This window comes from Dipodomys merriami, unplaced genomic scaffold (assembly GCF_024711535.1).
Source record: "Dipodomys merriami isolate MVZ:Mamm:240054 unplaced genomic scaffold, mDipMer1.0.p SCAF_177, whole genome shotgun sequence".
In the NCBI taxonomy this organism is placed as follows: Eukaryota; Metazoa; Chordata; class Mammalia; order Rodentia; family Heteromyidae; genus Dipodomys; species Dipodomys merriami.
In genome coordinates this window covers 1,939,350-1,964,287 of record NW_027203126.1, presented here as the reverse complement: position 1 = coordinate 1,964,287, position 24,938 = coordinate 1,939,350, and the positions used below count along the sequence as shown (strand labels likewise).

Here is a 24,938-nt window from a genome sequence, read left to right as displayed (position 1 = left end):
GGCAGACCTATCAACTGCCCAGCCACAGTTTCAGGCCAAGAACTTACACACTAAATGTAGTGTGTCCAACTGCTGACCTCAAGAAAAAAAAAATGTAGAGTTCGCTCCCTAGTTTCCCTACGCTTCCAGGCTTTACTGCGTCCTTAGTTAATTTGTTAAGTAAATAGGTGGACACCAGGACATCATGAGATCCCCTCCTCAGTTCTATTGCCTTTCCTCAGTACACACAAACTCCCAGGGCTGGGCATAGAATCACCTTGCTTCAGATCCCAAGCCCAGGGATCTTCCCGGCACAACTGCCCTAAGCCCCGTGCACCTCACAGCCCCATCTGTACAACGGAACGAACGCATCACCTCTCCCGCTAGGTGTACAAAATCCTCCCGCCTGGCCATGCTGCCAGCTCTCTGGGAACAGCACAGCTCTCGTGTCTGTGGCAGCTATTGTGAGGAGAGAGGGTCCAGTAGGATCTCACTGTGCCCCCCTCTCTCTCTCTCTGCAGGGAGCCTCTGTTCCGCCAGCTCTGTGCCCTCCACTGGCTGCTGGAGGCCCTGACCATTGACCACGCCCACCACACCATGAAACCAGTGATCACCTGCTGGAATCCCAAGTAGGCTTCCTCTTGCCGCCATAAACTGAACACACTCTGTGTGGGGGGAAGGGAGGGGCTCCTGGCCATGGGTCCCGGCTTTTTCTTTTCTGTGTTTGGTGGGCGGGTTTAATTTAGGAGTTCTATGTGGGAGTCAAACCAGGATGCACTGGAGCAGCTCTTGTGGACCTGCAAGAGCCAACTTGGGACACATTTAGGGATGTCACACTGGAATCAATCTGCCAGAATGAGAGCAATTACACCGTGGGAAGTGACAACGCAATGCACAGCACACTGCAGAATCCTCCGTTAGCTTTCTCTCTGACGCTCGCTCATGGAGCGCTGTCTCTCCCCAATGCTGTTTTTTAGTTGTGTTACTTTTCCTCCTCTTCTCCTCTCTTTTATTCTTCCTCCTCTCTTTTATTCTTCAAGTCATGGGGCTTGAACTCAGGGTCTGGGCACTTTCCCACTTTCCTTGAGCTTTGTTTGCTCAAGACTAGCGCTGCACCACTTTGAGCCACCGCTCCACTTCCTTCCTTTGTGCTTGCTCTTTATTTTGAGAGGATTTTTTTTTAAAAATTTCTTGCTTTGTTTTGTTTTTCTTTGCTTTGTTTTAATTTTTTCTCTGTCGTTTTATATTAGGATGGAGTTCTCCACTTGGACCCAAGAGGGTCTATAGTATTTAGGTCCTTAGAGCAGTTTAACTGAGTTAACACAGACAGACACTCCACCATATGGTGTCTAAGCCAAGGAAAGTGCTAGGGTGTCACCACCAGAAGGAAGCATCAGGCAAAAGCTCTGATGCAAGAACTGAACTGTCACACCGGTGGGACAGGGAATACGCATACATGTCAAGACGTTGGCACTTGAGCTGGAGGTGTAGCTCATGAAGCCCCGCCTCCCCGTGATCCAGGCTTCTTCCTCTGCAAATGGGTTGTAATTACCTTCTTCCTCATTCCCCAAGTCCCTCTTCATAGTTCTATTTTGTCTCTGCTACCCGAGCCCTGGAAGGCTAATCTCAAATTAAAACAAACATAATTCATGCATCCATAAACAGGATAGTAACCAACGTATTTACCATGTTTGTTTGGGATGACATTACAACTGCAAGTTGCTTCTGAATCCCTGGTTTACTATTTTTTTAAAAAAAAACAGTAATCTATTTCTTTTGTGGAAATCCAATAATGTAGGAAAAGGTATTGCTAAGGGAACTTTTTCATAAAGTGAGTTTAGGGACTTGGGAGACAGATGAGGGGGGGTTGGAGGGGGAGGGGCACGGGGGGCTCCACCACGGCACCCCAGTTACTTCCAAAATATATTTACGGTTTCCTGAATTTTTTAAACCCAGCCTTTAAACATTTCCTACGCGTTATTTATTTTTCTTTAAAACAAAGCTGTCCCAAGTTATATGTGGATAGCATTTACTCTTAGGAAAATCTTCAACACATTCACAAGTGTATACACGGTATGAAAGCTTTTTATTTCCTCGTCGAAACCCTTTCTTTAGAGCAAAGCCCTTTTAAAGGTCTAAGGGGGTACAATTCCAAATCTTTCTAATACTCTCCCTTTATAAATATATTCAAACACACACATATTTTTTTAAAGAGAAATGGGCTCACGATGCCCCGCACACTGTCTCGGCGTGACTTTCTCCCTGGGCGGTGACTCGCGCAGGTATCTTTCTGTGCTGGTCCACACAAAGCCTCCGCATTCCTTGAATATTGAAAAGAATGCGCAGCAGGGCATTCTATTGTGTGCACAGAACATAATTCAGATAATCATTTCTCTATTGACAGACACCAAGGCTGGTTCCATATTTTGACATTTTGAGTAATACTTCACAGAACATCCTTATACCTGTCTTTTATGGCCAGCTGCAAACATTTCTTTTGGCTAGATTCTGAGAAATGCAACTTGCAAGGTCAAAACAACGTCTAATTTGTGTTCACAGCTGATCGCTGGATTTAAGGAAAAAGGCCCTTGAGCCGACAGACTTTCGATAGCATACCATCTCCCCCCACCCCTCACCCCCTCAACGAGCCCCCCCCAACAGCAGAATCTGCCTCTGACATGTGGACGCCCATCTTCCCACACCAAAGAAAGCACATCATGGATGATTTGAATTGAGGGGGAAAGGACTATCTGTATTTCTTTCAGTTATTCGTGAAAATGTGCTCAGCACAGGAGCCAAAGTTGCTCGTGGTGGCGAGAAGGCACTGTAGTCACCCTGAATGTAGGTGTGTAAGGACCACATCCACAAAGTAGGTCGGGATGTATGTAAGGGCCGAATCTACAAAGACCTGGGAATGTCTGGATCTCTGCAGAAAGCAGGGACCTGAGCTGAGACCATAGCACAATCCAGGAGGAGGTACAAAGAAAGGCAGTGTATTTGCTGGGGTTTGTTTCCCTTCGTGCAATGTTGCCTCTCTGTGGGGAATTGTGTGTGTGTGTGTGTGTGTGTGTGTGTGTGTGTGCGCGCGCGCACACACGCCAGTTCTGAGGCTTGAACTCAAGGCCTGGGTGCTGTCCCAGAGCTTTCTTGGCTCAAAGCTAGCACAATACCACTTGAGCCACAGCCCCACTTCCAGTTGTTTTGCTTTGTTTTGTTTTTGCATTGTGATACTTAATTGGAAATACGAGTCTCACAAACTTTCTTGCCCCAGCTGACTTTAAACCAGATCCTCGGATCTCACCCTCCTGAATAACTAGGATAACAGGTGTGAGCCATCAGCACCTGGCCAACGGGGAATTTTTTAATTTTGAGATCAGTGATGTGCTAGTGTTTAACAATCGGCTCCTCAAGGCTGGTATGAACAGCTCACTGTGGCTGATTTCACAGTCACCAACATGATGAAACAGAACTGGGATTTGGGAAGAAATATACATCAGTCCTTCAGAGCCGGTCTGATCTGGATCTAGCACATCATAATATGTAATTATAACACATAATTAATTGATCATTATGGTTAGTGGAGGATTAAGTTCCCCCAAAAGGTACCAGAAAATACCCTCTTTAGCCAGCAAGGAAAGTGGAAGGATGGCCTCTCTTTAAATCACTATCTCTGATGTTTTATCTTCATACCATCCCATGAATTTTCCCCAGTCGTCTGAAAACCCAGACAGAGTTTGAGTGTCTGAGAGCAAAATTGTGGGCATCAGATGGACCTAGCTGAGTCCAGGCCTCCGGACAGAACTCGGCCTGCCCAGTCCCCCGGCACCCCTCTAGCCATCCCAGAACGACAGACACGATCAGACCCGTTCTTCCTGGGGACTGCAATAAGCAGGATTTGTCATGAGGCAGCTGATAGGCAGAGTGATAGCGGCCGGGCAGTGGGCTTTGATTTAAATTGAATCCTCCAGGAAAGCCTTGCTCAGAAGGGAACATTGGCAGGAAATCTGATCTAACAGCCTCCACTCTGATTCTCGAGCGCAAAACCTGGGAGTGGGACAATGAGTGTGGCAGGACTCGGGTCAGAAGGGCCACGTGGCCATCTTGCCCTGAGATCCACGGAGCTCCCTAAAGGATGCCTGTCCTCTTTCCTGGCTCCAAACCAGCATTTTCTTCCCCTCAGCCACAACAGACATGTGAACACATCTTAAATCAGCCTCTGAGAAACAGACGTTTTACCCCAAATGTGAGTTGGGAAAAAGGTAAGAGTGAAGTATTTGAGAAAATTGCTCTGATTGCATCTGTGGATAGACATCTTGAAGTGACCGCCAGGAACAAGATGTGCTCCACAGACAGAGTTAAGAGATGAGACTGCTCAGAGCTCTCTCCCATTGATTTCTCACAGACGGCAGAACAGGGAAATTATGGCCCGAAAATTATAGCTTCTTCTCCCCCCTGGAGCTGCCCTCGTGCCTCATTCCCAGCCATCATCTCCTCCTCTAAACCACACTAAGATCTCTGCTGGAAAAAAAAAAAACCACGTCTGCTATTGTTGTGAATAGCCGAATGGTATTCAGTTCTCTGTGCAAAACACCCACCAAACTCTTAATCAACTCTGTTTCTCTTATCTGAACAGCAATTCTCCGACACTGCTAATATCACCCTTCCCCATTTTACAGATAGGGCCACTGAGACCCAGAAAGATGAGAGCTCTTAGGTAAAAATAAAAAATAAATAAATAATCACACATACAGGAATTGATGTGGCAGAGGAACAATTGGTCTCCCCAGGGCCACAGTAGCCCTTCTCCAGTTCTGATCTTCAGAGAGACTGTTGGACAAAGTTTCACACTTTGAACAAACCGCATCTCAGCAACTTAACAATACCGAGCTCAGCTCTGGCTCGGCCTCCATGGCCAGCACCAGCGCTCTGTTCATTACAGTCACACGCCAGCCAAGCCGGCAGAGCGCTCCATCCTAACACCAGCTTCTGCCATCAAGGAAGCAGAAGAAGGAGTCTGATTCCTCAGGACCAGCTTGTAAAGCATCTGCCCCAAAGCACCACCTGTCACTTGTGCTCATGTATTTTTGAACAAAAGCCAGTCGCGAGCTATTCCTGACTTCAAGGAGCAGGGGAGGAGTCAGGTGTTGCTGTCTCTGAGATTGTTTGGTGGGCAGCGGTAAAGATTTGCCCACCAGGCCTTGGGGGAAGGGATGCCAACTGGGCCCTGCCCTTCACCACAAGGGGTGCGGTGGATGGCACTGCGCAGCTGGTTTTATTCCTTCCTTCCCCTATTGATCTTCCCTTTTGGTTTATTTGCTACTGAAAATGAAACATCAGAGAGACTGATTCTGTCTAACCAGGCTTTTTCCTTTATCAATGGTTTTGCAGAGCAAGGGCTCTGGGCATTTGAAGGTCTGCGGGGATTTTTCGGCGTTTTGAGCTCATTTAGCCGGCCGCCTAAAGTCGCAATAGATTTTTGGGGTCGTCTTGGAAGACAGGCATTAGTGGAAAACTTCCATCTTTCGGATTGGACCTGAATATTTAAGATTTCTGAAAGCTTGGCTAGCACCAGATTTAATTTTAAAAGGAGAAAGGGGTTGCTTTTGAACTTCACGAAGAAGGCTGGCGGCTCAGCAGGGGCTGCCCCAGCAAAGGGAAAAGCAAAAGGCCCTGTGGTCTTGAAAGAAACACTCCAACACAGAACCCGCTAAAGCTTCCCGTCGGTGAGCTTTAAATCAGACTTCAAAAGTGCCTGCTAGCTTAAATATTGTTTATAAGACCGAAGTACTGCTTCTTCTTCCTCTGGCTAGATTTTAAATATTCCCTAATTTGATTACTCTGGGGACATGCCGACAGAACCCACTTCAATGAGCTTCCCTGTTAATTATTCAGAGGGCTTTTTATTGTGTAATCAAATATAAAGTCTTACAAAAAGCTTGGAGACACAGTCTCATACCCACCCTCCACAGCCCAACCTCCACCTTGGGGTAGGTTCGCGTTTCTTGTGGCTTTGAGCTGGTGAGGAGGCCCCTCGTTTTGTAGAATGTCGACAGATTGAGGGGGTGATTCCCCAACAGGAGATGCTAGCCTTCAATTCAGTTTATCGCAATCACCTTTCCCCCCCTTACAGCTGAGCACATTGCCCTGCCACAAACTTCCAGCAGCCCCTGGCAGGTCTGGACTCCATGTGAGTGTCTCCCCCCCGCCCCCCATCAAAATGGGCCTGCTTGACTCATTTCCTTAAGCCCTTATTCTGTGCTAGTGAAGGGCAGTAAAATGCTTAAAAGAGTCCCAGCCATCTAAAATCCTTTTTGAAGAAAAAAAGGAGTAAAAGAAGAGATGGCTGGTTGGTTGGGTGGGTGGATGAATGGATGGAGGACAAAGGTATATAGGCATGGATGTATATAGTGTATGGATGATGGGTGGGAAGATGGATATTTGAATGAACAGAGAGATGGGTAGGTGGGAAGAAGGGTAGAGTAGTACAGGGACGGGTGGATTGATGAATGGGGGGTAGATGCATATATGGATGGATGAATGCATGGATGGATGAGTATATGAATGAGTAGATGGAAAGGTGGGTAAGTAGACAGATGGACAGGTGATTATTTGGATGGATAGGAGATGGATAGATGGATGAAGAGGTTCAGGGACAGAAAGAGGGAAGGAGGGAAGGTGGGAGGGACCAAGGGAGGGAAAGAAGACTGGTAAGCCAATGAATCAATCAGTGGACGATCAGCAGTAGTTGAGAAATCACACTAAGATTCCCACTCTGTTATGAATAGAGACCTAATGTCCCACAGTCATGAATCCAAAAATCTAAAGGCTCTGAAAACTCCATTTCCTCATCATTCATTTGGTAGCCAATCCAGAAGAAGCCAAATTGATTTGCCAGAACTTGACCTGAAGCTACTTAAGAGTCTTTATTTCTCTCGCCTAGTGTAAATATCCACAAGCTCCATTCCAGACACACTCGTGTTGTGTTATAAGATGCTACCCCAGCTCCTTGCCGTACATGCAACACCTTCCCAAGATTGCATGCTTGGCAACGTATCTGCTTCCAGAGGTTTCAGTCACAGGAACATGGTCATGTCAATAACATGAACCTGCTAGGGTTCAAAGTCCTATGCAGAAAGGTCCTGACCCCGGAAGGAGGGATCCAGGCTTTATTTATTTATCCAAGATCCTGGAGCTTATTTCATTGGGGAGGATAGCACTTCAGGAAGAAATTTTTCTTTTCTTTACTTTTTTTTTTTTTTTTTTGTCAGTTGTGGAGCTTGAACTCTGGGCCTGGGCATTGTCCTTCAACATTTCAGCTCAAGGCTAGCATTCTGCCACTTGAACCATAGCACCACTTCCGGTTTTCTGGCAGTTTATTGCAGATAAAAGAGTCTCACAGGCTTGCCTTGCCTGGGCTGGCTTTGAACCGTGATCCTCAGATCTCAGCCTCCTTAGTAGTTAGGATGACAGGCATGAGCCACCGGCACCCAGCTTAGGAAGAAAATTTTCTGAAAAAATTTCTTTGTAAGAAAATTAGGCACCAGGGCCTGTGGGAGACCTATGTAGGAGAGAAGACCTGAAACTCTGGGTGAATGACTCAAGCTCTTCCATCCCCTAAGTTTGCTTCCTCATCTGCAAAATGGGATTCTGATGGCTCCATGACTGAGACCGTCTCACGAGAACTCACACAGAACATCATAGAGAATTTTTTCCACACCAATAATTTTCATTGTACAACCCACCCCACCTGCTCCATCCAACCCCACCCAGAAACACTGTGTATTTCTCAGAGCTGTCCCTGAAAAGGCAAGAGACTCAGAAATGAACACACTGTTCTGCTCACCCCAGAATTAACAGCAGACTTGCCCAGGGCCCAAGTCCAACATGCAAATTGATGCAAATTACATGCAAACCAATTTCACCTCCCTCAGCCCCACCCACCTTCTAGGCGGGCTTTTCCACTCCAGAAAAGTGCAGCTAGCGGGCTGGAGGTGCAGCTCAAGTGGTAAAGAGCCTGCCTGGCAAGCACAAGGCCCTGAATTCAAACCCAGCTCTGACAAAGAAATAGTGCTTAAGAACTGCCCCTCCTGCTTCTTCTCAAATACACGATGGGAAAGGTGGGGAGGAGAGATTCATCCAAGAGCTAGTTACCATTTCTACTCAATGTATTGCATCTCTTTAAAAAAAGAAGAAGAAGAAGAAGAAAGAAAAAAGTAATAAACGGAGGCTCTGCCAATGGAAAACTCATTAAGCTGTTTCTCACTCAGGGACCCAGGAGGAAGCAAGAGCTCAATCAAAAAGATCAATAAGGACAAGTCCATGGGGCAGAGGTGGGAGCACTTCGTCACGGCACCGAAGGTAACCAGTGCTGCCTGCTGCCGCTCCACCCCGGGCTGGCTCCACCCCGGGCTGCCGGCCCGGCCCGGCTGCCCCTCACTCCACCCGGGCTGCCGGCCCAGCGGCTGCTCCTCAGAGCCCTGGGCCAGTCCCGTCTCCCGTGGGAAACGGGAGGGAGTGTTTCTGGTTTTATTTTTAAGCTAAGTTAGCTTTCAGAAGGGAAGCCAGACAACATACTGCCGGATGTGGGGAGGGGTTTTTTTTTTTTGTAAATTTTAATTAAAATGGTTATCTGTGGATTATGGGAGAAATGACATTTGGCTGGACATGACTCGCAGAGGTGGGAGGGAGGGGGGCTGCTGAGCAGCGGCTTAATAAGATGTCACCAGTAGGAAATGGTCTCGCTCCATCCCCTCCCGCTCTCCCTCCCTCTAGCTCTCTTTTACTTTCTCTCTCTCTCTTTCTCTCTCTCATACACAACACACACAGATCAGGGGGGAAAAAGTGAGTGATTCAACAGGATTTATCAAGCTGAAACATGTGTTTACTATTGAGCTATCATGAAATCCATTCTTTTCAATCCAGTTATTCCTAAACCCCAAACCTTCCCATTCATCTATTCAACAAACAAGCATGCTAATGATGATGATAATCATCATCATCATAGCAAAGGGTGATGTTGACATAAGACGTTAGACACAGCTCACGTCTGGAGTGTTGGCTGAACTTGTCCCTGGCTCACAAAATGGATGCGGTGTTCGATCTCTGCCAGCCCCAGAGTGTTAGGAGAGAACCCAGGGAAGCTGGGTCTGACCGTTCACACCTATCATCCCAGCTGCGCAGGAAGCAGAGGCAGGACGATCCTGAGTCTGAAGTCCAGGCTGCCTGTGCCAAATTTCAAAAACAACATGCTGGGGCTCTGGAGGTAAAACACTTAACTACCATGTGCAAGGCCATGGATGCAAACCTCAGCACTTGAAAATTTGAAAGAGAAGGGAAAAGGAGGCCTTTAAAAACAGGAGAATGTTTTTATACGAATAGCCTTAACTATGACTGTACAACTTTAGAGGCCACTTCTCAGCACTTACAATGGCCCGAGCTCTTACCAAAGACGCTCTCTCGGGTATGATTATCCAGTTCTGCCTTCTTAAAAAAAAAAAAAAAAAACCACGGGCCACTCTCCCTCTCTTCTGCTGGGAAGGAGCCAGCGGGAGCCAAGAGAGGTTAAGTGACTCACACAAAGTTACACAGAGCCCGGACAGCTAATCTTGATGTGGGTGTTAAACGCTGAGCCCTTCAGACCCCTCCTCCCGGCTGCCCCGCCGTGATGTGTTTCTTGCCACGTCCCCCTCTTTGATCAGCACGCTCCCAGACCTGGAGAGTTAAGAGTCGCTGCCTTATCACAGCAGGTTGCCATGGAGACACTGCGCGCCTCCATCTCCAGAGATGCACAGACAGGCGGCACTGCCACACGCCTGAAAACAATGTCTTTCCGGAATATTCAGCATTCCCTAGCACGTTTGCAGGTCAAACTCAGTCTGGACCGTGGCACGCTGGAGTGGGGTGGAGGGAGGGTCGGGGGACACTGCGTAAGGACACACGGAACCTGCTTCCCATTAGGCAACACCTTCCATACGTTCCCTCCTCCTCCTCCCCCAACTGGGGTCTCTCCACCCCAAAACTGAGGATTTGGAGAAGGACCTCTCTTCCTCTCCCCCCACCTTTCCCTTTCCCCTGTGCAACCAAGAAATCCTTCCCCTCTTCTAGCGCAGGGAACTCCAGGCTATGTTCTGGCCAATCCAAATATTCCTCTCACCCCAGACGCCATGCTAATAGAGGAGCAAAACAGCAGTCGTAAGGTCTGGGGCAAAACGCACCCTGGCACAGCTAAAGACCTTTTGCCTAGCTTTGGCTCATTTTTTTTTCTTTTCTGCACACGAATAGGTGTTTGGTTTTTGTTTTTGTTTTTTTGTCGATCGTGGGCCTGAGCGCTGTCCCTCAGCTCTTCAGCTCAAGGGGAGCACTCTACCACTTGAGCCACAGCACCACTTCTGGCTTTTTCTAAGTAGTTTATTGGAGATTAGAGTCTCATAGACTTTCCTGCCTGGTCAGACTTTGAACCATAATCCTCAGATCTCAGCCTCCTGAGTAGCTAGGATTACAGGCAGGAGCCACCAGCGTCCGGCTCCGGTGTGTTATTTTTAAGAAAACCCACACCCTGGAAGTGGTGCTGTGGCTCATGCGGTAGAGCGCTCGCCTTGAGCTGTAGAGAGCAGGGACAGTGCCCAAGCCCAGAGTTCAAGCCCCACAACCAACAAAAAAAAAAAAAGAAAGAAAGAAAGAAAGAAAACCCAAACCCTATTAAGTAAAACTCTCGCAGTGTGTAATCCCCTCTACAGATAAATATGTCTCCCTATGGGTTTCAGCTTGCAAGGCTTGCTCCTTTGACAGTGCCAGCAACCAGTTAGGGAAATCTCTGTCATCCAAAATCAGTCCCTACCATGGTAGAGCCCAGCAGCTGCTTCACATTGATCCTGAGTGGAATTTTTATTTAAAAAAAGCGAAACATCTGGGGATTTAACTCAGCTCGAAGAAAATCAGTTCCATAAAGGGCACGCGAGATGCTGAAGCCGCCTGCCATGTCCTCCTGCATTTTATGTCTCTGCTACTCTCCATTATTCCGGAGTGTCACTCTTCACTCTGGGTTTCCTGGCTGGAGTGGTTAACTGAATTTTAATGAGTGGCAACTTTGGGGGCACAAGGCGACAGATCCTTTCTGAGATGACCGCAGTCTATTTCTTCTGTTTTACAAATGAGGAGATTTAGGCAGGCCAGGCTCACTTATTCCAGAGCCCTCGGCTGAGCCCAGTGCTCATTGCAAGATTCCAGGCTACCAGGTAATGCCATCCATTCTGCTTTCAAAGAGAATACTGCTTTGAAGAACCTGGTTCCCAGTGTTAAGAACTCATCCAGCGGCGGGTGAGATGGAAGGAGGCAGCCTTTGCTTGCGTTCCTTCCCTGGGATGGCGAGGGGTGAGGGGTAGGGTGTTTGTCCAGTGGCAAGCTCTTGGCTAGCTGCAAAGTCCAGACGAAGGTAGAATCTCGTACCATGTTGCTAATTTATCTAAGGAGAGAATATGCGAATTCTTGGAACTGCCTTTTCCCTTCTTAACCCTCATTGTGCAACTCATGTTCCTCTTTGGAGCTCTGGATAAAACAAATGCAGACCCCAGGTCCCCCAGCCTGGCACTTTGTGAAGCGTCCTGCCATTTCTGTAGAATGTTGCTGTAAGACTTATGGGAAAAGTGATCACACCTGACATCTCAGTCTTCCCCCTTCTCTCCTCCTCTTCACTCCCATCTGACAAAGAAATCTCTCCCCTCGTCTATAGGAAACTTCCAGCTACGTTCAAGGCCCTACAAGGTAGACAATCAAAATCTTACTTCTGCTACCCCATTCAGTGTGTATTAAGACCTGGTGTGGCCTGCAGTACTCCCTAGGAAATGGGACACGATGAGCTTTTTTTTTTTTTTTTTTTTTGGGTCCGGTCGTGGGGCCTGAACTCTAGCCTGGGCGCTGTCCCTCAGCTCTTCAGCTCAAGGCTAGCGCTCTACCACTTGAGCCACAGCGCCACTTCCAGCTTTTTTCTTTTTACTTATGTGGTGCTGAGGAATCAAACCCAGGGCCTCTGGCATGCAAGGCAAGCGCTCTACCACTGAGCCACCTTCCCAGACCCAAGATGAGCTTTGTCTAAAGATGTCACCAGCCTTGGGCCTCCCAAGCACTTTCGTTGTTAAGTGTTCTCCAATGAAACTGTTGCGATTAATTGAGTGTCATTTATAGCCCAGCCGCTCTGAAACTTGCAAGTTTAAAAAGAACATGACCCTAGGCATCACATTCTGAATTCACACACACACACACACACACACACACACACACACACACACACACACACACCTATAACCAGTTTTCTTCAACTTGTTTCCGCTCTCAAATCTGCATTCTCCTCACTGGACTCCCCTCCCCCCTCCCTAATCCATCCCAACATTGTCCCCACCACAACTGACCACCCCCACCACCAGCATGCACACAGGTCTGCTTCCTCTGCTCCCACTCCTAGACATCAGGCCTAGAATGATTTCCACCCTGCATTCTGCAGAAAGCCGGGCGTATGCCTCTCTTCACCCTTTTGGCCCAGGCGTCGGCTCAGTGAGGCCGATCGACACCTCGTGGGCTCTAACCCAAGGTATAGCGAAAGACGTTAGACCCACGCTATTCTACAGTTAGAAGTGGACTCTGGTGTTTAGCTCAAGAAACAACCAAAGGCTGTTCTGGGCCTCAAGACATCACTGCAAGACATGCCGAGCTCCCCGCCATGACAGTGTGGACAACTCCACGCTGTTCAATAGAAGAGGCTCTGACACATGCCTTCCCGAGAACACGTGTCTTTCAATGACCTTGATTTATAACAAAAGGTCACTCACAACCCAGGCTATAGCTCACAATGTTTAGGAGGAATTCTCTTCTTTCTTTCCTTCCTCTGTCCCTCAACCATCTCCCTTCCTCCCTTCCTCCTTTCCCCTCATCTTTCCTTCCTTTTCTTCCTCCCCTAATTATACTCCCCCTCTTCTTTTTCCTTTTCTTTCTCCCAGCCTCCATCCTTCCTTCCCATCTCCATCCTTCCTTCCTTCTTTTCTCTCTCCCTCCCTTCTTCCTTCCTTTCTGCCTTCCTCCACTTTTGCCTGCCTTGCTCCTCCCTTTCTTTCCTCCTTCCAACCTTTTTCCTTCCATTCTAACATCCCTCTTTCCCTTTCCTTCAGACCAAGAAATTCAAAATCCCTATAATGCGCATCACCACCAGAAAGCCAAGCCGGCGAGGCTCCACCCTCAGCCTGTCTCGGACCAGCGGGGGGTCCTCTCCCCAGAGCAGCATGGTCTCTGTGAACCCTGGTTCTGATGAGCTCCCAAGCGTGGTTACCCCGGCGACTGGCAGCAAAGACGTTGAGGATAACGAATCCTCTTCAACCAAGCCAGATGACGAGCCCCTCCACATCCGTAAGTGCCACCTCAGACCCTCACGCGCTGCATGGTGGCCTTCGCGTCTCCCAGAGTCCCCCGGTCCTGGCCCCAGACACACTTCGCTGAGACACCCAGGGTCCCTCATCGCTGGTCCGCGTTCTTAGATCCCTTTCCTTTGATGTGGCAGAGACCAGAACCACATTTTATTATGTGTTCTCCGAGGGAACAGCCCATGGTGACAAGTGGTCCTTTCTGAATCCTAAATATGGATTTTTAATACATCAATATCTCCTAGGTGTAATTCCAAGTATTTGAGACTGGGAGGTGGCTAGCTCAGGCAAAAGAACAACAACAAAAATAATCAGCTCTGGAGACCATTAGACTCTCTCAGGGTGTGCGCCTGTCATCCTGGCTATGCCAGAAGCTGATGAGCACAGGAGGATTGTGTGTTAGAAGCCAGCTCATGCAGAAGAGACCTCAACCACCCGTCATCTCAGCTACACTCATGGTAGGAAAGGCAACACAGGAGGACCGCAGACCAGAGGCGTACTTGGCAAGGAAGTGAGCCCTAATCAAAAATAACTAAATTTCCTCCCATCCTGTGGGTCGTCTCTTGGTTCTGGCAATTGTCTCCTCACTGGTGGACTCCTCTTCCTGTTTTCTGGGCAACTGGGGCCCTATTCAGAAAAAAAAAAAAGGTTACCAACGCATTCCCTGTGGTTCCCTGTAGTCAATTTAAAGTTTCAAGTCTTTATTTGAGCTCTTTGACCCACTTGGGATTGGTTTCCGTACAGGCTCCCAATGGCTCTGCCAGCACCATCTGTTGAAGAGATTTATGGGTTTGGGGGAGCCCCTTTGTTGAAAATTCGATGGCCGTAGCTATATTTTAGTCTAGGGTTCCAGGATTTTCTCTGCTGTTCCATTGGTCTTCATGTTTGTTTTGGGCTCTTCTTGTTACTGCTGCTCTAGAGTATAATGTGAAGTCTGATATTGTGCTACCTCCAGCATTGTTCTTTTTGCTCAGGATTGCTTTCTCGGAATCTTTTAGGCCTCCATATGCATCCTATTGGATCTATAGATTGCTTTCGGCACTATAGCCATCTCATGACATTCATCTTGCCAGTCCATGAGCACGGGAGATCTTTCCATCTTCTGGTGTCTTCTTCAACTCTCTTCTCCAAGGTTTTAGAGTTTCCATTAACAGAGGTTCCTCACTTCCTTGGTTAAGTTCACGCCTAGGTGTTTTAGTGTTCTTCAGGTTATTGTGGATGGAATTGCTTTCCTAATCTCTTTCTCAATTTGTTTGTTGCTGGTATACAGGAATTTTGTTAGAAGACTTTGGGGACAGGACCCCACCACAGGAAGTGATTACGCCTGAAACCTCAGTCTTCCTCTTCCCTCACCTAACTAAGAAATCTCTCCCCTGATCTGTAGGGAACCTCCAGTCATATTCAGAGCCCTACAAGGTAGCCAATCTGCTCACACCCAGTGTACTCCTGGGAATCCTGGGTCATTGATTTGGGGAGGGGATCAGGCCATGAGAGGCCATTACACAGCCCTGAAAATGAGAGGCTGGCCAAACGGTGCAGCATTCAGAACAAGACACAGGAATTCCAAATCAATGTGAGGAGATTTTAGAGAAGCCAAGGAGAGGCTAGGAGATTAATTTACTCTTGTCAGGGCCGTGACACACAGGATGGAGGTTAAGGGTGTGGGTGGGGGCTAAAAGAGAAGGGTTTCCCCTCCGAGGAGTGACTATGGTAGAGATGCGCCTCTCAGCAGCTGCTGTGGACCAGTGTGTGCTGGGCCGCAGGTAACCAAGGCATCTGGGCCCACAAGGATCCCACACACCTTTCCTCCTGTGTTGGCATCATTTCCTGCCCACAGGCACACAGCAAGCAGAAAAGTAAGGCATCCATGGTGCTTCCACTGTGGAGTTTTACACATGCCCTTGCGGGAAGGTCGCCCAGCGTGCCAGTCGCCGCGGTCCCGGGCTGCATCCACACGCCCTTGGGCTGGCTTGCTTAGCGGCGGGGTAGAGAGACGCCAAGGCGTCGGTTGCTACTGCATGGCTCCCAAGAGGAGGGAGGAAAGCAGAGCTCTTACAGGAATAGACTTCTGAACACACACACACACACACACACACACACACACACACACACACATGCGTGCGCACACACAACACAGGAGATTCGTAGAGATGCGGCAGTAGGGAATGTGAGGGTGATAAAGCAGAAAGAAAGGTTAGACTCAGGTAAAACAGAACGACGCACAGCGTACCAGGAATGAAATCAAAAACGGCCGAATGCTGATGCTTCCTGCAGCCCGCTCCTCCTCCCCCTCGCCCCCCACACCGCCCCAGGGATGACATCCAAGCGAGGCTAGACATGGGTGATCTTGGAGGGCACGGGTTCTAGCTTCTGGGGGTCTTCTAAGCATGACTATTAAGACCTGAGCTCGAGCTCCAGCCTGGCCACAGGCACCTGCCGCAGGGTGGAAGACGCCTGCTCTGGTGTTGGCACCTTCACCAAGGCCCAGACCAAGCGCATCATCTCCCGGGCTCCCCCCTTCCCACGAGCTCTTCGCTTATTCATTTGGCAACTACTGACTGAGACCCCCAAGCGCCCCACACGCTCAACCCCCAGGCTAAGAACTGGGCCCAGCCATGAGCCACCTTGGCTCAAGGTCAAGAATGACCTCTCGTGTTTCCAACAGATCTGCAGAAGCTTCTGGAGATGGTTCGAGAAGATGCCAAAAGGTCAATGTTGCTGGAGAACGAAATGCAAAGGAAAGCTCCCAGGTGGGTTCCCTTCACTCCTCAGATGGGGGGTGGAGCCAGCGCACCCCGACACGCCCGGTGCTAAAACTAACAAGAGCAGTCGCTGGTGATTGGGGGTCTTCTCTGTGACACACTCGGAGCTACTGACTTTGTTCCTGTGCATAGACCTCTGGGTTTCTAGAGCAACTCTGCAAGGTAGGTGCGATAAACTTTATTTTACAAATAAGAGAACAAAGCTCAGAGAGGCTGAGTGACCTCCCCAAGGCCACACAGGGAGTTAACGGTATGTATCGTCATGACTCAGATCCAGATCTTCCTCATTTCAAGACCTTGACACCGCTCCTTGTGGGAAGTCCTAAGATTTTTAAAAATTCATTCTTTGGGTGAACACATATGGACTGTTTAGAGCACGCACCGATTGTCCTTGGGAGAAATGTTAGGGAAAGTAAGCTTGGAAAAAATGAGGTTTAAAAAAAATAGTAAATGCATTAGAGCTGGGTGTGGTGCTACACACCTATAATCCCAGGTAACTCAGAAGGTAACAATAGGAGTATTTTTGAGACTTGAGGCCAGCCTGGGGGGAGGGGGAGCGGGAATTCAACAAGGCCCTATGAGAATCAAAGTCTGAAGCCAGCCTGAGCAAAAGCATGCAATCATCTGAAAAAGCAACAGAAGAACTGGGAAGTGCGGCTCAAGTAGCAGAGCCCTTACCTCACACACACAGGCCCTGAGGTGACTCCCCCAGACCCACAAAAAAATTAAACAAATCGACAGGCGCATTGCCCTGGCGCGGGATGCAAATGGGATCTGCTTCTGCTTTCCTGGTAAGAAAGGCGAGGCTGAGATTCGGATGAGGTGGGAAGACAAGCCAAGTCCAAGGCCCAGGCTCCAGCAAGGCCAGGAAGGAGTCAACAGGCAGCCACGTGCAGACGTGGCCAGAAAGAACCGTGAGGGCCAGAAAGAGCCGTGAGGGCCAGAAAGAACCGTGAGGGCCAGAAAGAGCCGTGAGGGCCAGAAAGAGCCGTGGCCCCCCTGACTGGCAATGCAGCCAAAGGGGAGCTGCAGAGAGGCACAGGCTGGTCTGGGGAATCTCACCTCGGGGCCTCACACCGCCTGGCTCACACCGCCTGGCTCTTATCCCAAGTGCACGGGCATCCTTTGAAGCGTCAAGCCAGCAATGGGGGCAACCGGTTCCCCGGGGGGGAACAGTGCCAGACTCAAACCCGAGGTGCCATCCTCCCAGGAGAAAGCCTGGTGTGGGGAGATGGGGGGCTCCGGCCCCCCCCGAGTCTCGGGCAGAGCTCAGTCCACAGCTGAATGTGGGTCCCTCTGAGCAAGCAATTACTTCCTGGAAACAAATGAGTCAGTAGAAGTGGTTCATCATCGCCCGCGGCCCACCGGGGTGCGGGCTGTGACTTATGGGTGATGGTTATTACGGTAATTACAGTTCAGCCAGCGCCGGCCATGCATCACGCCCCACCTCTACCCCAGAATGATGGATTCAGGCCTGCCACCGCAGACAGGATGGGAATCGGGCTGCTGGGGGTGGCTCCTGGGGGCGCTCAGACCAGTGCTGGCCCAGGAAGCCCCTGATTTGGCAGCGATCGGCTCTGTGAGACCTCCCTTTTGCAACAGCTCCGAGCGTGAGCACCAGCTTGGGGTCCCAAACCTTGCGCCCTCAGCCATTCTCTAAACCTCCATTCTTGTTTCCTTGTCTATTAAAAAAAAAAGATACGGTGTAATATCGCTGCATTGGCTTTGGAGCCAACTGGACTGGGGGCAACTTCCACTCCATCAATCATTGCTGTGTGATGCTGGGTGACTTGCTTTACCTCTCTGAGCCGATCCCCCGCTCTATATAATGAAGTGGAGACTCAGTGATACTCTCCTTGTCAAGTAGGCGTGTTGTGGAAATGGCATGTGGTGGGAGAACACATTCATCTGACATGGGAGCCTCTGTTTACCCTGGCAGGGTTGTTTACGGCACCATGGGGACCCTCACCCTGTCTTGAGCCTGGCTCTCTGGAGACCCATCTGGTGGCCTCAGCGTCATATGTCATGACAAGACAACCGCGATGACAGAGCCGGGGCAACTTCCTCCCCTCGTTAATGGCTGGGGACGCAAACCCCTCCCTCATCTCTCGAAGGCAGTGGACATCCAGGCCTCCATGGGGCCGCAGGGGTGCAGGGGCCGCAGGGGTACAGGGGCTGCAGGGGTGCAGGGGTGCAGGGACCGCAGGGGTGCAGGGGCCGCAGGGGTGCAGGGGCCGCAGGGGCTGCAGGGGTGCAGGGGTGCAGGGGCCGCAGGGGTGCAGGGGCTGCAGGGGCCGCAGGGGCTGCAGGGGTGCACTGGTGCAGGGGCCGCAGGGGTGCAGGTTCACTCTCTGTCCTCGCAGAAGCTGCTCCAGTCCAGGCAGCCCGGAACCCTGGGGGCCGAGGGGCCGAGAACCTGGGAAGCAATCAGCCTCGCCAGCCCTGCTCCCCAGGCCGGGCTGGCCCTGACAAAGACGACTTTTACTCAAAACCTTCCACTGGGCTTCCCAAACTGTCCCCAAGGACCTGAGTCTGCTTCTGGTCCTTGTGAAAACCATGGCCATCTGGACCTCTCCCCAGACTGCCCGGCACCATCGCACCATCTCCCAGGGCAGCTCTGTTGGGTTTTGTTTGTTTTCATTTTTTTGTGCGGGTCCTGGCACTTGAACTCAAGGCCCTGATGCCGTCCCTGAGCTTTTTCACTCAAGGCTGGCACTCTACCACTTGCACCACAGCTCTACTTCTGGCTTTTTGCTGGTTAGTTGGAGATAAGAGTCTCAAGGACTTTCCTATCCCGGCCGGCTTTGAACCACTGTCCTCAGATCTCAGCTCCCTGAATAGCTAAGATTATGGCCACCAGTACCTGGCTGGCTAGCTGTGATTTGGGGATGTTCTTTGTTTTTAACATGAACTTCGAGGGGATACTGCTTCAGACAGTGATAGTAGATCTGGTGTCTCTGTGTGTAATATAGGAGTCATGTATTTAATTCTAGGTGTATGCTTGTGTGTGTGTGTGTGTATTTGGAATTCTGCTGCACGGGTATAATTATGTGGCATGTGCAATCTAAAGGAGTTATGTTGTGACTCTAGAGCTATGCACACGTATGTGTGGTTTTAGGGGCATGTGTATGTCTGATCCCACTGGGCATGTGTGTGATTCTGGGAACTGTCATGTGTGGTTCTAGGGTGGGTATGGGCACAAATGTGAGTGCATGTGTGTTTCTAGGGGTGAGGGAGGATTCTAGCTGCATGTATGTGTGTAGAATTCTACATGGGCATGTGTGGAATTTGGCTGTGTGAGGTATGGAGGTGTGTGGGGGTGTAAGATTGAGATTCTGGGGGTGCATGTGTGAGGCGCAGGCTTGGGGTGCCGCTCTCGGCCCTGCGCGCTCAGCACTGCCCGGGTGACAGTGTGGCAGGCGGCTCTGGGAAGTGGAGCCCTTCATCCAGGGCACTGGCTGCTGTGGGAGCATCTTGCCTTTGAGGGCCCTGTGAATAAAAGACTCCCCTCGCCCTGCAGCATCCTGTCTGTGCTCAAGCAAACCAAGAGCGATTCCGCCTTGAAGGAGGGACAGACGCCGGTCAAGTCAAGGTAGGAAGCCCCAAAGCCTGCGACAGGGTGGCTGGGGAGGCACCAGGCCATGGGAAGGGGCGGGGGCGGGGGAGAACCCTCTCCTTGTGACCCCTGCAGAAAACAAGCCCCTTCCTTCCTGATCTTCTCTCCAATAAGCACCCATCACTCCACAGAGCTGAAGTCGTCTGGTGGCCAAGAGGCCAGGGGGAGGGCGAGGCACAGGACCACCCCTTCCGGGTGGTCGTTGCTGTTGTTGCTTTTACTAGATTTCATTCTGCATGTCTGCAGTCTCAGCCTGAAGCTGTGGACTCACGCAGATGGGCCAGGAAGCCTGACACCTCAGTGAATCCCCACTCCCACTCTGCTTGAGGAGGTTGTCTGTCTGTGACAGGAACAGGGCTTGGTTTTAAGGCTTTTGCAGCAAACGCATTTCTGCCTCGTGGATTCACTTCTGGACTGCTTTTGTGCCTTGGGACCTTAAACTGTCCAAGGAAGCCTCTGAATTCCTTTCCAGAGAATGTTCTAAGAGTGAACAATGAATTACAAAGGATTACCAAGATAGCTATAGCAATATAGATGACTATATTACAACCCAATTTGGAACAGAGTAATCTCGGAGCTTCTTTAAGCAATGCATTATATAATAAGACTTAACAGCAGGTCTAATAACTACTGTAATTTTAGATTAGCACTGAGCATAAATGATTCTTCAAAATACCTCCCACAATTACGATATGCAAATACCTATGGTTTCCATTTCAGTTATGGGATAGTTAAGATAAAAGATGAAGCTTGTGCCTCCATCTCCATCTGCGGGCCCCTTGAAATCTGCCCGTGCTTAAGAGCTGCTACTTTCATAAAGGTGTCAAGCCTCCCTCAAATAATCCCATCGTTGGCCATAACATTATGACCATGGAAATGTTCTGAAGAAAAAGTAGGGAGAGCTGGGAGGACTTTTGGGATGAGGGTTCTAACCAAGACTGAATTACTTAGTATTTAAACAAAGAACTGTCTCAACTCTTTGGTGGGGGGAGGGGGCTATGATGTTCCAGCAAAGGGATAGTGTGTGCAAAGGGCCTGAGACCAGAGGACGCTTAGAGGCACTGACCAAAGACAGTGGCTGAACTCAAGGAGGGACAAGGGAAGGAAAGAGTAAGGAGGGGAAAGGGGTCGTCTGTAGTTTGTTTATTAGCAGTTAACAAGACTGCTTCCTTCACCTCCCACTGCCTCGGAGCCACCACCAAAGTGCCAGGAGAGGAGAAATGGAACTACTACAAGCGGAACCTCTGAGCCAACACGGCTCCCCAAAAGATTCTTGTGAAGGCATTGGGGCAGTTGAGTGGTATCCAAAAGCAAGGCCTTCTGGATCTTATTCTGGAGCCCTGAGTCCCCTCCAAGCAGGGTGACACCCACCTGTGGCCTACCGGGCATAAGACCTCTAGACCTAGTTCCATGAGTTTCGAGGAGAGGCAGCAAACGCCAGGACCCTTCCTGTGCGGGCGGGCTCCAAGAGGAGACCAGAGCTGCTGGCTGCCTAAAGAAGCCCCAAAGAAAGGGTGAGGCACACATCCGGGAGTCCACAGACAGACTGACCTCTGGGACCACACGGCTGAAGCGCTCATTTGCCCAAATATTTGGAAGAAACAAGGCAGGGCAGGGAGGAAGAGCAGGTGCTAGGCTGTGGTGTTGAAGACCTGGAGAACTAAAGGAGAAGCTGAGAGGAAAAAATGAAGGAGAGATGTAAGGCTGAGGGAGGGCCCTTCACCCTCTCCACCCACCATAAACCCTACCCGGACCACTACAGGACAGGACTGCTGTGCAAGGGATTGAGTTGGTCCACAGCAGAAAGAGTCAGATGCCATGACAGGCCGAGAAGCCAGAGGGTTGCTCAGCAATGGGCTGGGCCTGCTGGATTGGGCTCTGACTCTAGCTCTGCCCACCTCCAAATCAGAGCTAGGGTCCCATATAGAACTAACAGGCAGCCTGAGGTCAGGAACACCAAAGGCAGCACAGACAGAACCCAAAGAGGCACCTGGCCCGGTGTTAAGTGTTGGGTACAGAGTGGAGAATGGAAAGGGCCAAACCAAAGCCATCCTCCAGATGAAGCATGTAGAGAACACGGACTCGTGATGGTGCACAAAGCAGGTCCACCCTGGGCTGTAGAGTCCAGGTCTGCAGGACTCACGGCGACCATTCAAGCAGGTGGGGCCTGAGTGGGTGGGAGGAGGACAAGAGCGGCAGGAAGGAAGACAGAGCGTGTGGGGGCGGGCACTGGACTGAACGGCCTTCCCGGCTCCACTGCCGGAGGTGAGCCGGCGCGTGCTGTAGTCGTAGATGACGACAACTGAAAACCATCCCTTGGTGTTGCAGCGAGAGGTCCAGCACCACCAGCATGGACAGCCACTCCCAGATGGTCCAGAAGAAGTGGAAAGGGTAAGCCGGGAGGGCCTCTCCCCAGTGGTACGGAAAGGGCCCTCTGTGGACCAGCCTCCCCGGAGCCACGGGCAGCACAGAGGGACAGGCCATCGGAGAGGCTGAGCGAGAATGCAGTCGCTGGCAGGGTGCCTCTCTGAAGCCAAGAGCATCCTGGTGAGGCAGCGGCATTCGCCCGGTTCACAGAGAGGTGGAGGCTGGGCCACAGAGGTGTTACCACATGGTAACAAACGCAGGTGGATGCTGGAGACGAGCGTGAATCCCCAGCCCTGGCTGTCCTGCTGTCCTCCGCCTGGCTGCTGTCTCATGGGGGGCTCCATGAAGAAGGGTCTGGAACCCAGACTGGGGCTGCTGGGAAGACCCATCCTCCCTAGATCCCCGGTGACACTGAGGAAGGCTCCGGGGTGAAGGTGGAGATCCCCACAACACCGCATGGTGGCCCCAGCAAGGCCAGAGTGAGCCCCGCAAGGCTATGGGGCATCCCCTACCCTCCCGCTCCCAAGCTCTTCTCCCCTGTGCTTACAGCCGAACGAACCGGGACTTCATCCAGTCTAAGAGCGGGGTCTGCAGCCTCATGAGGGCCAAGTTTTACAGCGTAGCCCAGGAGGCCAGCTACTGCCTGCAGGACAAGATGGAGATTTTCATGAAGTAAGGGCATACGTGCGTCCAGTTCGCTCACCCTGTGTCTGCCGTGTGGCCACTGGGCTCCAGGTGCCGGGACGAGAGCAGAGACAGGAAGGACTCCCCCCTGCCCTCAGGAAGCTGAGCAGCTCCTGGGAAGATATGGGCAGAAACAGAATACATCTATAAATACAGAAGTACCGCTGATAACCATTCCACACAGGAAGAGAACAGGTGTTTTGTCAGGGAGAGATGGAAGGAGAGAGAGAGAGGAGGTAGGAACAGGGAGAGGAGAAGGTGGGGGGAGGAGATGGAAGGGAAGGGGAGAGATAAAAAAAAAAGAGAGATGGAGAGGGAGGAAAGGGGAGGAAGGGGTGTGATTTGAGTGGTAGAACATTTGCCTAGCAAGCTCAAGGCCCTGGGTACAAGCAAACTCCAGCACTGCCAAAAGAAGAAGGAAAAGGAAGAGGAGGGAAGGAGGAAGAAGAGGGAGAGGTAGGGAGAAAAAGAGAGGGAGGGAGGAAAAGAGGGAGGGAGGGAGGAAAAGAGGGAGGGAGGGAGGGAGGAAGGGAAGGAGGGAGGGAGGGAGGGAGGGAGGGAGGGAGGGAAAATGAAGTCTGGGTGATCCCGGAAGTCCACCTTCAGGAGGTGACTAGGAAGACCCAGAGGGCGAGTGGGAGGAGGGTGGCAGGCAAAGTGCACACAAAGCCCCAAGGCAAGCAGGGCCACGTGGAATTTGAGCAGGAGCGAGCGTGGCAGTGATGGCTCTATTACGCTCAGCTGCAAATGTCAAGAGTTAAACCTAATGTGAAGGTCAACAGAGGCTGCTGGGATCTTTCCTCTTCTCCTCTAGCATCTCAACAACCAGTCCACTGCTGGCTGCAGGGAGCATCTCCACCACCCCACCCCTCAGGGGTCCTGTGCACCCTCCTCCTCACAGGATGGCCCTCTTCCTCCAGAAGCCCCAGTCTAGTGTGGGACAGAGATGGGGAGATGGAGAAACCACATAGGGTAGCAAAAAGAACAGAGGGAAAAAACAAAAACAAAACTAGATGCAATCCCTGACCCAGAACAGCCACCAGAAGTCTTTCTTGGAAAAACATGTTCACTTGAATGAAGACAAGGGCATGCTTCCCAGGGGCTGTATTTGTCGGTGTGTTCCAGAGATCCAAGTACCAGCCACAGAAGATACAACGCACCATTTACTCCTTACCACAAGCCTACACTGCCACTAGTAGACCCACTTTATAGATGATAAAAGGGGGCTCATCAGCACTCTCTTGCCAAAGGTGCCCTACACAGCGACATAGTAAAGGTAAACTTAAACTCAAAGAGCCACGGCAGAGAATTAAGAGGGAAGAGAGTTCCAAGGGAAGGCAACAGCAAAGTCTCAGAGGCCTGAAAGGGCTCAGGGGAGGCAGGGAACAGGAGGCAGGGAACTGCCACTAGCCAGGTGCAGCAGGGGCCCAGGCTGCCTACAAGACAATCAGAGAGCCAGCCAGGCAGAGGCCAGATCATAAGAGGCTTTACCTCCTGTGGTGGAGTTTCAACTTTGTCTCAGAGACACAAGCTTGAAGCTTGAAGCATGCTGATGAAGCTAGACAATGCAGTAGGGAATGGGCGTTCTGAGCGAGGGACATGTTGCTCACAGAGTAATTTGTTAGTAGTAAAAGGAAAGTCACTGAGCTTCATAAACAGGGGTCTGATGTGATTATATAAAAGCAGGTTCGTTTAAGCAAGGAACTCGTTTCAGGACCTTGGAGAGCACCATCTCACGTTGCGCCAAAAGCCAGGGCATAATTTTAAAAGTAGCTGAGAAGCCAGGCTGTGGCTCACTCCTATAATCCCAGCTACTCAGGAGGCTGAGAACTGAGAATGGTGGTTTGAAGCCAGCCTGGGCAGCAAAGTCCACGAGACTCATACCTCTAATAAAATAAAATAAAATAAACCTACCCTTCCCACCCCACCACCCCCCCCCCCAAAAAAAAGTGCTGAAAGTTCAGCTGTAGCTCAAGTGGTAGAGCCTTGGATTGAGCAAAAGAAGCTCAGGGACAGCACCTAAGCCATTCGTTCAAGCCCCAGGATGGTACATGCGTGTGTGTGTGTGTGTGTGTGTGTGCGCGCGCACACACACACACACACACACACAGACAGCTGAGAGCA

The 24,938-nt window shown here is 50.5% G+C and overlaps 1 protein-coding gene across 3 annotated transcripts in view; it reads left to right on the top strand.

The window, feature by feature from the left end:
- The window catches only part of LOC138829813 (coiled-coil domain-containing protein 60-like), a 114,392-nt gene that overhangs the window by 84,911 nt on the left and 4,543 nt on the right, over positions 1-24,938 (top strand). For all 3 annotated transcript variants that reach the window (XM_070026339.1, XM_070026338.1, XM_070026337.1), the window contains 7 exons: positions 501-608; positions 8,247-8,337; positions 13,137-13,371; positions 16,051-16,135; positions 19,668-19,739; positions 22,092-22,154; positions 22,680-22,802. In XM_070026339.1, the coding sequence (XP_069882440.1) occupies positions 501-608; positions 8,247-8,337; positions 13,137-13,371; positions 16,051-16,135; positions 19,668-19,739; positions 22,092-22,154; positions 22,680-22,802 (777 nt within the window). The remainder of the gene's footprint in view (positions 1-500; positions 609-8,246; positions 8,338-13,136; positions 13,372-16,050; positions 16,136-19,667; positions 19,740-22,091; positions 22,155-22,679; positions 22,803-24,938) is intronic.